Source organism: Mastomys coucha, unplaced genomic scaffold (assembly GCF_008632895.1).
Source record: "Mastomys coucha isolate ucsf_1 unplaced genomic scaffold, UCSF_Mcou_1 pScaffold5, whole genome shotgun sequence".
NCBI lineage: Eukaryota > Metazoa > Chordata > Mammalia > Rodentia > Muridae > Mastomys > Mastomys coucha.
The window spans coordinates 113,636,017-113,648,130 of record NW_022196911.1 but is presented as its reverse complement, the minus strand read 5'-3'; the positions used below and the strand labels follow the sequence as shown (position 1 = coordinate 113,648,130).

The following is a 12,114-nucleotide window of genomic DNA, read 5'->3' as shown; positions in this document are numbered from 1 at the left end:
GGCCTCTAACTCAGAAATCCGCCTGCCTCTGCCTCCCAAGTGCTGGGATTAAAGGCGTGTGCCACCATGCTCCGCACTGTCATCTTGTTTTCATGTGGACCCTGCTGCCCCCTCCCCCTCATAAAGATGCCAGTTCTCTAGGCTCAGGCTTCAGTTTCATTACCTCCCCGTGGGCTGCATATTCAAATAGTCCCATTGAGAATTAAGACTTCACTGTGGAACTGGGGGGGTGGGGGAGTAGGGAGTGGTGGTTTGAATGAGAACAGTCCCCACAGGCTCATATGCTTGAATCCTTAGTTCCCAGCTGGCAGAACTGTTTGGGAAGGATTGGGAGGTGTGGCCTTGTTGGAGGAGGTGTGTCACTGAGGCGGGGCTTTAAGGTTTCAAAAGCCCATGCTAGCCCCAGTTTCTCTATCTGCTGCCTGTGGACCAGGACGTAAAACTCTCAGCTGCCTCTCCAGCGCCATGTCTGCCCTTGGGCTGCCATGTTCCCCATTGGGACGATAATGGACTAGCCCTCCGAAACTGTAACCAAGTCCCCAGTTAAATGCTTTCTTTTCTAAGAGTCGCCCTGATCTAGTGTCTCTTCAGGGCAATGCAACAGTGACTAAGACATAAGAGGACCATTCAGTCCATACAGATGAGAGGCCAAGCTTACAACTTTACTTTCCCACATGGAGCTGAGGAGGGAGGGGAAGGAAGCAGTGGCTGAGGTGGAGTGAGATGGCTGATGTCAGAAGCAGGCCATGCGGCTACTCAAACACCAGGGAAGCAATGTTGGGGTACGGGTGGGAGGGGGCAGTAGGACAGAGCTTGTCTTCTTCCTGTCCTGTCTCCTAGAGCTATCCTTCATTGAGCCTCCAGGCCCTCCTTGGTGTGACCAAGATCTTACAGGCTTCGGGGACAGGGCCCTCAGGTCTGCTGGTGTTAAGCTGGGTTCAGTCACTGAGAGGTTAGGTGTTGGTCCAGGGGACAGCCACGGAGTTTCTCCCTTTGCCTGCCTTGAAAGGTGTTCCCAGCTACAAGTTTCGTCTCTGGGTGGTTCTGGCTCCTACTGGAGAAACTCCTATTGTTCCAGTCCCCTGCAGCGGGGCTCAGGCCCTGAAATCTGGTGGCAGGACTTCTCCCACTGAGCTCTGAATGGAAGAGTGGTCCAGGGACTCCTGCAGGAGCCACTCAGGCAGAAAGCTACTCCACTTGGCGCCGCTTAGCTGCATTGATGGCGTCCCTGGCCATTTCCGGGTATAGCTTGGTTACTGCTCAGCATCCCTAGGTAGAAATGGAGTCCAGGAATTCTCTCTCCATTTCCAGATCCAGTTCTTCCTCCTGTGCATGATCCAAAATCACAGCTACCAGCCACCAGCGTGTTCTGCAGCTCTCTGCGCCAGAAAACTGTGGGCAGTAGGGAGGGGCAGGATTTGAAATGCACAGAGCCAGGAGCCGGTCTCAGAGAAACCGTCCCAATTGCCAGGGGAAAAACCTATACAAGGAGGGCTCTGTTCAGCCTGAGTCAGAGATGTAGCTCTAATCAGAAGGGCAGGTGGGGACATATCTGATCATTATAAATGTCTCACGTGCCACTGGCCCTTGACTAGAATCACACTGCCAGGGTGGAGCATAAAAACCGCACACACTATGAACTCTTCCTCCATAAACCTCCCCTCTGGGGGCTGGGCAGATGGCTCAGTGGGTAAGGTGCTGGCTTCATAGCATGAGGACATGGGTTCAGATCCCCAGCACCCACATAAAAAGTGTAATTTATGCACACATAAAAAGGGTGGGCAGTTGTAGCCCTGACACTGAGGGGGCCAACACAGGAGAATCCATGAGACTCACTGGCCTGCCAGTCTATAGTAATGGGTGAACGCCAAGCAAATGAATAAGACTGTGTCTTAGCTGGGGTAGGGGTGGTGCCGGTGGTGGCGCACGCCTTTAGTCCCAGCACTCAGGAGGCAGAGGCAGAGGCAGGTGGAGCTCTGTGAATTCAAGGCCAGCCTGATCTACAGAGCAAGTTCCAGAACAGCCAAAAGCTACAGAGAAACTCTGTCTGGAAAAAATACAAACAAACAAACAAACAAAATTCTTTGAGAGAGAGAGAAAGGTGGGGGGAAGGGAGAGAGAGGCTTTGTCCTAGAAAAACAAGGAAGATGGTAACTAGGAAACAATGCTCAGGGTTGACCTCTGACCTCAGTCAGAAGTGCATGCACACCCACAAGAAGGAGCATGCATACATATAACCCTTCCCTCTCCCATCCCCCTCTCTTCTTTTATAGGAAACCCAGCCACTAAAATAAGTAAAATTTCAGTCTAAGGTGGCGATGCATACCTTAAATCCTGGCCCTTGGTACAAAAGCTTAGAAATCTTAAATTCCAGTCCAGCCTGGACTACAAAGTGAATCTGTCTCAAATCCCGACTCAAAGATAAGGGGGGGGCGGGGGGAGAGAAAGAGGAAGAGAAGGAAAGATATTGACCAGTCAGAGAAATCAACTTTCTGTTTTCTCCACAGAAAATAAAACATGGGTCTTGGTGAAGGACAGGAACCAAAAGAAAACCACACACAAAAAAGTTACTTTGGAGAAGTAACAGGTTAATTGATACTTTTCTAAATTTTTGTGTTAGTTCTGATACTTAATAGCTGTTTCAAATGTACACTTTAAATTGCAGGCAATCCCGGCACCCTGCAGAGGCAGGGGTCACCGCAGAACTCAAACTCTGAGTTTGGTTGGCAGCACACACTGAAATCCTAGTACTAGGGCTAGAGGGATGGCTCAGCAATGAAGAGCACTGACTGCTCTTCCAGAGGTCCTGAGTTCAAGTCCCAGCAACTACATGGTAGTTGTAATGAGATCTGATGCCCTCTTCTGGTGTGTCTGAAGCCAGAGTACTCATATATATAAAATAAATAAATAGATATTCTAAAAAGAAAAGAAAAGAAAAGAAAAATCCTAGTACCAGGCAGGCAGAAACAAAGGGATCCCTGGGGCTCACTGGCTGGCTTCACCAGCAAGCCTCAGGCCACTGAGAGAACCTGTCTCAAAAAATAAATCAAGGACTAAAGAGATGGCTCGGTGGCTAAGAGGGCTTGCTGCTCTTGTAGAGTACTCAAGGATGGTCCCCAGCACCCATACTGGATGGCTTACAACCATTCACTCCTAACTCTAGCTGGGGAGATTTTGGTTCCTCTGGCCTCTCTGGTAGTACCACCACTCATATGTATTAACACAGAGAGAGACAGACATAAACATACATAATTTAAAAAAGAACCACCTGTATTAATCAGGGTTCTTTAGAGGAATAGAATTTATAGAATGAATCTATATATACTAAAAGGGAATTTACAGAAACAGAAAAAATTAAGAGTCAAGCGTGCGAGGCACACAGCTTTAATCCTAGCACTCAGAGGCGGAAGCAGGTGGATCTCTGAGTTTGAAGCTAGACTGAGTTCCAGGATAGCCAGGGCTACACAAAGAAACCCTGCCTCAAAAAATCCAAAAAAACAAAAAGAGCCGGGCAGTGGTGGGGCACACCTTTAATCCCAGCACTTGGGAGGCAGAGGCAGGTGGATCTCTGAGTTTGAAGCTAGACTGAGTTCCAGAATAGCCAGGGCTACACAAAGAAACCCTACCTCAAAAAAATCCAAAAAACAAAAAGAGTCGGGCAGTGGTGGGGCACACCTTTAATCCCAGCACTTGGGAGGCAGAGGCAGGTGGATCTCTGAGTTCGAGGCCAGCCTGGTCTACAGAGTGAGTTCCAGGACAGCCAGGGCTACACAGAGAAACCCTGTCTTGAAAAAAAAAAAAATGGGTCTTTCCAGTTCAAATGATTTAGTTAAGAAACGAATCCTCACGGGTGTTTCCAGCCATTTGGGTTTTACTTAGTTCCAGATGGGTATCTACTGGCCTAGCACAAGAGACCACAGAGAGTGTGAGTCTGTAATCGATAATCTTCATTGTCAATGTGATTGGCCTTGGTCTCACAGAGGAGGCGTACCTCTGCCCTGCCTGTGTCTAGGACGGCATTTTCAGAGAGCTTTAACAGAGGAGGGAAGACCCACCCTGAAGCTCTCTACCGTAAGAAAGAAGGAGCTGAGCCCCAGCTCTCACCTCCCACTCTGTGACCAGCTGCTTCCAGCTCCAGTCATCATGACTCCCCCATCTCCATAGACTGGCCATTCACACTGCGAGCCAAGATGACACATCCCATGCTTTTGTTAAGTACTTTGTCACAGCAACAGGAAGGGAACCAACAAGTAGTTTCACTTCACCTTGGGGTCACTGGATTACCACACAGGTATTCCCCACAGAATGAGGAGGCAGAGGACCGCCATGTTGAGAGCTCCTGGAAGGAGTGGCCAGGATGATGGGAGGAAGACCGAGGCCAGAGGAACAAAACGTTGATGTGTAGGAAAAGCAAGAAAGCCATCACCGATCGGCCAGAGGAAAGAAGCTTCCAGAAGAAATCACTGCAAAGTAACCAGGCAGCAGACAACTGGTTGCCAAATGGGATAACCTATTGCCGGCAGCCATCGATCCATGTCCATGCCTGGGCTCAGGAGGTGACAGGGACAGAGAGATCACACTGCACCAGCCTCGTGTGCCAGTCATTGCAAGGAATCAAGATAGTGCACAGCTGGTCTCCATAGCAAGCCAGAGCAGGGACCCCTCAGCAGGTTGATGGACACTCTCTCTCCATCATATCTCTTCATGAAGTGCTATCCTGAGGACACTTGTCTGGCTTTGGAGACAGCCATAACACTAGCCAAAGAGTCACCATTACGGTAGAGAGCCAGTCCCTCTAGGATCAGTGAGCCAGTCCCTCTAGGAACGTGGGTGAGGGGCCATCAGACACAGGACGTCCACTCTGAAGAGCTGCCGAAGCTCTGGCTTTGAGCGGCGCCTGGTATGTGACTTCCCTGTGAAAGGGCCTGAGTGACAGGGACACATAACACTGAAAGCGTGTGGTGCCGCTCAGATAATTAAGCGGTACGTTTCACACGTGTGGGGACAAGCATGGTGAGGGACATAAAACTGAATCTTACAACATGTAGGGTTTTACATTCCCATTCCATTTCCTGTTTGCACTGCTGAAGGAAAAGGCCACAACACAAAAAATCAACCACAGGCGACAACAGCGAAACCAACACACCAAAGTGATAGACACAGGGCCTGTCTCAGAAAGCATTTCCAGAGGGAAAAAAAGAAATCAAATCAAATAAAGGCAATGTCAAGGCCCACAGCCACCAGGAAGCTCTGCCACCCAGTGACTCACCCGGCATAGCTAAGGTTTTACCACACCTTGTGAGCAGGGAGGCAGCATGATCCCAATGCTGGGGAGATGCCGCCATTCCTCCCGGCTCCCTGGTCCATCTGGCTGCCCTTTTGTCTGGCACCAGTATTCATACGACCCGGAAACCCTCAGCTAGAACCCTACCTAGCCACCTGCCTGCTCTGCTCTACCGAGCCAAAGATATAGAATATTCGGTGAGTTTTACAAGGGACTCCTCCAGCCCTCTCTATGCCCAGCGGTCAAGTCCCTAGCATGCTGGAAGATGGCAAGCACTGAATGTAACCCACTTCCAAGCTGCCTAGGTTACAGCAGCCTATCCTCTGGCTGGGATCTGATCCTCTACAAAGAGGGTTGTGAAAGGAGGGCCCCAGGATGCAAGTCCCATTGATCTCAGCTCAAGGCCCCGGGCAGCCAGCCAGCTAGCTCACTGGTGCCCAGCCCTTCCTGGTAACCACACTCACCTGGAACTCAGCTCAAACCTCAGCACAGTTGCCACTATTCCTGAGTCAGCTGCCGCCCCAACATGCCTGGCCCGGCGAGGACCTGGGCATAACACTCTGGGGCTTCTGATGCTGCTGCGGCCCACCCTTTGCTCCAGGTGTAGTCTGGGGGAGTCAGAGTGTGAACATGACCTGGGAGGAGTGAGGAAGAGACCACTGTGGCAGAGACTGCAGCCACCAACTGCCACACAGAAGGCAGGCACACCTACCGGTCCTCTCCTTTGGGATCCTCAAGCCAGGGTCAGGTGGGTTGCTTCAGGGAGCCTCAGCTCCACAGAGACCTCCACCACCCCTTATTTCAGCATTCCAAGCAACACTGAAGGTCAGGGTTTGACTGGTGACTTGAGACCTAGCCAGGGAAGATCTGGGTCCAAGGGCCATCCTGCGACCTGAAGCCAGGATTGGCTTTCCTGGCTCCCGTTTCCTGTCCTGAGGTCTCCGGTCAGCCAACAGTCAGGCTTCATCGAACCAGGTCAGATCAGTCCCCAAACAAAGCTTGGTTGTTGGAGATCTGCTAGAGGCCACTGACAAGCAAGGCTCCTGGGGCCACCCCCACCCTCTGGTCGGATTGTTTGGTGTCATCTTCACCGTGGGTGCAAGTGGACCCGGGCCCAGGGCAAGGTTGGAGAGATAAGGCCAAGAAACTGGGCTGGGAGCAGACTGCCCCTCGGCCCTCGGGGCCCTGCAGCGCTGGTGCTGAGAGCCACCAGGGAGCAGCCAGGATGGAGCCTGAGGCTCAGCAGCCCTCAGAGCACAGGAAAATTAAGGCAGGTCAGGAATGTTGGGGAGCCGGGGGCCCTTGCAGCTCAGCACGGCTGTTCTAGAAGGGCTGACCAAAGTTCCTGGGGCCAGAGCAAAGCTATCCTTAGAGACCCGCCCACCTGTCACAACTGGCTTTACTAGTGCCCCAGCCAACCCTGCAAGCCTGGCTGCCGCAGGACCCCTATACCTCACACTACAAGTGCTTTCCACCAGGGCTTAGACTTCTCTTCATTGGCACTTTGGGATCACAGGACCTGTGGCAGAGTCAGGACACTGAGGTCTCTCGAGGACAGCAGGGCTGTACTTTGTGTCTTTGCAAGCCCCAAGCGGCTTCACCAGGCTCTGGTCCTGATGATCCCCCCCATAAATCCCTAAAGTAGTAAAGAGCTGGGGTGTTTCCAAGGTAGTAACCCCAACAAAGGAGCCTATGATGGGACAAGAGCCACTCCTTTCTCCATCCAGGCACCTTTGAGCCTAGGGTCGCTCTCTCTGGAGCCCTTGACATCCCTGGGGCAAAGAAATCCACTCAGCATGTACCATGGGGCCTGGCTCTGGGCTGGTCTGTGCTAGATCTTTCTTATCAAAAACATCTTTAGCAAATTGCAGAGCCCACACAACACTGCCCATGGACAAACATGCGGAAACCCGGCCGTCTCCAGATTCAGGGCCTGTCGTGGAGCCTCAGGCAGCCTGGGACAGACAGGACTATCAGAGAAGGGCACAGAGAGTTCAGGTGGGAGCACACCTTCCATGGTCTTGTTTAGACATCCAGGGGAGGCCTTCAGGCACATGGACAGCACACCGTCTGACTTAAGCCAACTGCTCTTGAATGACAACTCTGTCCTCTCTGCACCCTTCCGGTGTCAGCAGGTCCCAGGGATAGAAGGTGACCTCTCTCATACTCTGTCTGGTACATTTTACTCAACTCTATGCTCATAAGAAGCTGTGGAGTAGAAAGCTGGAGAAGGAAGCAGGGGCAGGCAGGGTGGATGGCTGCCCATGCCTGAACTTGCCTTCCCACCTCCCCAGTGGTCTGGGAAGGGCTGGCTCCTCACTTGTGCTCAGTCAGCTCTCTTGGGACTAGGGGCCTCAGGATCTGGGCAAGGATGGGACATAGCCATAGTCTAACTGCTTGAGGAAGCTTCTTCCTCTGCAGCTACATCCCTAAAGTACACCGGAGCAAACAGGCTTGACCATAAGGAGTCCAGAGATGGCCAGAGCACACACTGAGCTGTGGAGGGAGCAGTGGAGAAAGAAGCCTTTTGTCACCCATACTGACCAGCTCGTGGGCAGCTTACTCAGAAGTGACCTCAGAGGGTATACCCCTCACCCTTCCAAAGCCCCCTAGAGTGCTGGGTAGGGGGGCTGAAACCCTTCATCCTGTGGATTTCCTAGGACTGAATCCCTGCCCGTATAGAGCTGGTAAAGCTAGCCACCCGCTTCAAGAGTCTCCTGAAAGCCACAGGAATCCCAAAATAATTCCAAAATGCACACAGAGATACGCTTGCCCAATTCTGGTGGCTCACAGCTAAGTCCGCCCCACCCCCACGCCCCTGCAGCCTCTGCCGCTGAAGATTTCCAAGAAAGCCAAGGGTACTGAAGAGGAATTCCAGGAGACTCACATGCTGTGAGAAGCCAGAGTTCAGGACCCCAGGAAACAACAGGAATAGCCTGCAGCTGGCTCTAGTGCAAAGGGACCAGCAAGCCATGGGTGTCAGGGGAGTCGAGGGAAGCCCTGGGCCCTGCGACGGGTAACACAGAACCTCCAGGTCTCTTATGACCCAGGGCAACAATTCCAAGGATAGCGGCTAGAGAGCTAGAACAGGGAGCTCTGACCCTGTTCCTCACTACCAAGCACGGTCCATGTTTAACAATGGAATGTGTGAGGTCAAGAACCCAGTCCAGTCCCCACAGCAGCTTGCGACCTAGTCCCAAGAGCTTCATGGCTCAAAACTCCTGCCCTTAGCCACTGAGCCACACGGCTCTAGCTTTCCACTGAAACAAAAGGGAAGATGTGTTCAGGGAGAACCAGAGCTGTATTAGCCTGTCAGAGGGTCCCCCATATGCCCCCGGTGTCCTGCAGCTTCCCTACCTGGCAAGGCCCATTTTATTTTCCACTACACCAGGTCCCTTAATCCCAGAAGGCAGGCTCAATCTCAGGCACCCCCAAAGCCCCAAGCCCTTCCTCCTGAGTACCCACAGCACTTGGAGGCTGTCTTGCTTCAGAGAAGACGGGGCGGTAATGAGCTGGTGTCTCGCTGTACCGCCTCCTCAATGACAAGGCAGGCTCCTGCAAGCCAAGAGCATGTCTGTCATTGCCGACTATGGGTGCCCACCTCAGCCGGGCGGTGGTGGTGCACGCCTTTAATTCCAGCACTTGGGAGGCAGAGACAGACAGATTTCTGAGTTGGAGGCCAGCCTGGTCTACAGGACAGCCAGGGCTACACAGAGAAACCCTGTCTCGAAAACCAAAAAAAAAAAAAAAAAAAAAAAAAAAAAAGAAGAAGAAGAAGAAGAAAGAAAGAAAGAAAGCACCCCTGGTGGTTGCAGATAAACCACGCTCCTGGGGTCAGCTCCCATCTTGAGAGGCCCAGGACTGCTCACGGCAGGTCTCTGATCACAGTGTGGCAGCCATTCTGTATATTTCAAGTTCATGAATAGATCTAAAGCGATATTCCCACTTAGTCTATGGGAAAAGCACAGACCTATCTGGTTGCCCGTGGATTTGTAGATACTGTAGAGATTTTTTACATTCTGTGCTACTTTGCTGAGTTTCTGGTGGCAATGGGTCTTAGGGACAATCTACATTCAGCAAGTGACCCTACTCGGAATGAGGCTGGCCCCAGGAAACCCAGGAAACCGGCATGGAGCTGAACCCCCACCACCCACTACCATACAACTGCAGACCCAGCCGCCCTTGGCACACTGCCAGGGAGGGAACAAACTGGATATGGTCCAGGCCCTCCCTTTGGCCCATCCTCCAAGGGCCCTGCCCCTTTAGGTAAACACGGGGAAAGGAGCTTGGCTTTACAGGGGCTGTAAGCTGGACTTCCACAGGACCTATCCTAGAAAGTTTCATCTTTTTACAAAAATGCACCCAGTCGTGGTCAGGTGGGTATAGGAGAGATGGTGGAGCAAGCACTGGTCTGCCCCTACCATGTCCAGTAAGCTCCAGGCTCAGAGCCCTCCCCCCATCCAGACTTGGGACGGTGGGGTCTGAGGTTTGTGCAGTAAGCCAGGCACCTGTGAGCTGAGAGGACCTGGCGACCTCAGTGTCCAGATCTACCAGTCAGGAAGTGTGAAGGACAAGAAAGCACAGCCTTTGGCCATACATCCCCAGGCCAGCCAGGGAGGCTGGGAAATGGCCCCGGCGCCCACAACCATCCCAAACATCTGGAGCATGCTGGGAAAGGAGAAGGGCCCAGTGCCAGACTCGAGCACGTACCACCTGGAAGCCCCTTCCTCCCCCACCATCACATCAACAAGTTATCCCGAAAAAACGCCAGTGACTGGGGGCCCAGCAGCCAAGTTAGCAACTTTAGCAACTTTCTGCTCCTGCCGCAGAAAGCCTTTTTTTTATTTTTTTTATTTTTTAGGGGAAGCTAAATGACTCTCTTTGAGATGAAGTAAAGTCATTTTTGGTTCCTGAATATGGAAAGCAAGAGGAAACAAAACATGACCCTCGAGGCAGGGGAATGGCCCAAATGACCTCTTCAACTCAACTCTAACTCAGTCTCCAGATTCAGAGTTCTTATCTTAAATGAATTCACGGGTTCTTGGCAGAGAGCTTCCTGTCCAAATAGATTAGGAGAGGAACCTGAAGAGAGGGTTTGTGAAGTTAGGGGAGGTAGACAACAGATTCGGCCTGGACGAGTAAGATCAGGGTTGACCTAGCCTGCACTCACTGCCTCAGTTGGGCTATCTGTGGAATGGAGGCCCAGAGTAACAGAGGTGGTAGTTAGGAAGTGTGGCCGGCCAGCGGCAACCATAGGAAAGGACCAAGGTAGAACCCCTGGAGGGCCCAGTGGACACCCCCACACACTCCACTCTACCTGTCATAATGAGGCTGGCATGCTAGGGCACTCGTGGCACCCCGAGACCCAAAGAACCGGCCCAGACCTCCTGGGTGGTCCTGTTTGAAGACCTTCCAGTGCCCCACTGAACAAATGAGTAACAGGAGTTATCGCCAAAAAAAGAAAAAAGATGCTGGGGCCTGGTCCACCAGGCACTCAGATTAAGGCAAAGACCTCTCCACCCGGCCCCACCCACCCAGGCTGCGAGAAGGACGCCTTCAGAGCAGCCCCCCGCCCAAATCTAGAGGGAGCTAGGTCTGCGGGGACAGCTGAAAAAGTCAAGATCAGAAGCTACCGCGCAAAGGACTAGAGCCTTGCATATCCGCCTCCTCCAGGCCCTAGCGACCCGGGTCTGAGCATAGGGAAAGCCAAGTACCGAGGACTGCAGAGCTCCGACAGGGAGCATCCCCACGATCCCCATCTGTGGAAGAGGGCAGTACAGCCGGGGGCTCTAGACAGCCCTGGGGGTACAATGTCCGGCGAGGTCTGGACTCCCGGACCCACTTGGTTCCCGGGTGGCCTCGCCCACTCCAGCCACCAGAGCTCAGGTGAGTCGCGCAGGTCCCCGTCGCCGACCCTCCCCACGCCGGGCGCGGCGCCCACCTGAGTAGGACTTCTTCATGGTGCCGCCTTGGCCGCCGCTCCCAGGAAAAGTGTGGCGGCGAGGCCGCGGGGCGCGGGCTCCCAGGTGGCTAATCCGGGTCGCCGGAGGGCGGGAGGAAGGCGGGAGCACGGCCGCCCCGCCCCGTCGAGGTGCGCACCACGCCCCGCCCCGCGCCCCCACGCAGGTGCGTCCCGTGCCAGCCGACACAGCCCCCCCTGAAGCCTAAAGTAAGCCATCGCAACTTTCCCGGGGCCAGAAGGGAGCTGGAGAAGGAGGAGACAACCCGGGCGGCCCGCGGGCCACCAACGGAACAATCAGGGAGTGCCAGGACCTTGGTTTAGGGAGCCCGGCTGAGCACTATCCACCAGTGCCACGCCGGCCGCGCTGGCTGCCCCGATGGGCCTGGGCCTCCGTATCCTCTTTGCGAAGGTGGCCACTATGGGGCTGGTCATTTCTGTCGCTCTTGTCAATTCAAGAAGAGACCACTCCATGCTTGTGCCTGGCTCCGGGTCTCCCTGTAAAAGCCCGAGCTGGGAAGCCGGAGCTTCTTACTTTAAATTCTTAAAAGTGTACGCATGTAATCTCAGCAATTGGAAGGTTGAGGCAGGAGGTTCACCACAAGTTTAATGCCAGCCTGCGTTATACAGTGAGTACCAGGGCAGCCAGTGATATGGAGCAAGATCCAGTCTTTAAAGAAAAAAAAAGAAAAGAAAAAAAAAAGGCGGGGGGCGGGGGAGCAGGTGTCGGATGCGCAGTGTGCCTTTTATCCTAGCAGAAGCATAGTTAGAAGCCAGCCTGGTCTACAGAGTGAGTTCCAGGACAACCAGAGCTACACAGAGAAACCCTGTCTCAAAAACCCCAAAAAATAAGGGGGAGGGTAGTGGAAGA

General features: G+C 53.1%; 1 protein-coding gene across 1 annotated transcript in view; it reads right to left on the bottom strand.

The window, feature by feature from the left end:
• Septin9 (septin 9) overlaps positions 1-11,329 on the bottom strand; it is a 176,297-nt gene extending 164,968 nt beyond the window's left edge. The window contains exon 1 of the mRNA XM_031354327.1: positions 11,226-11,329. Coding sequence (XP_031210187.1) covers positions 11,226-11,244 — 19 coding nt within the window. The 5' untranslated portion in view covers positions 11,245-11,329. The remainder of the gene's footprint in view (positions 1-11,225) is intronic.
• Between the last annotated feature and the right edge of the window lie 785 nt (positions 11,330-12,114).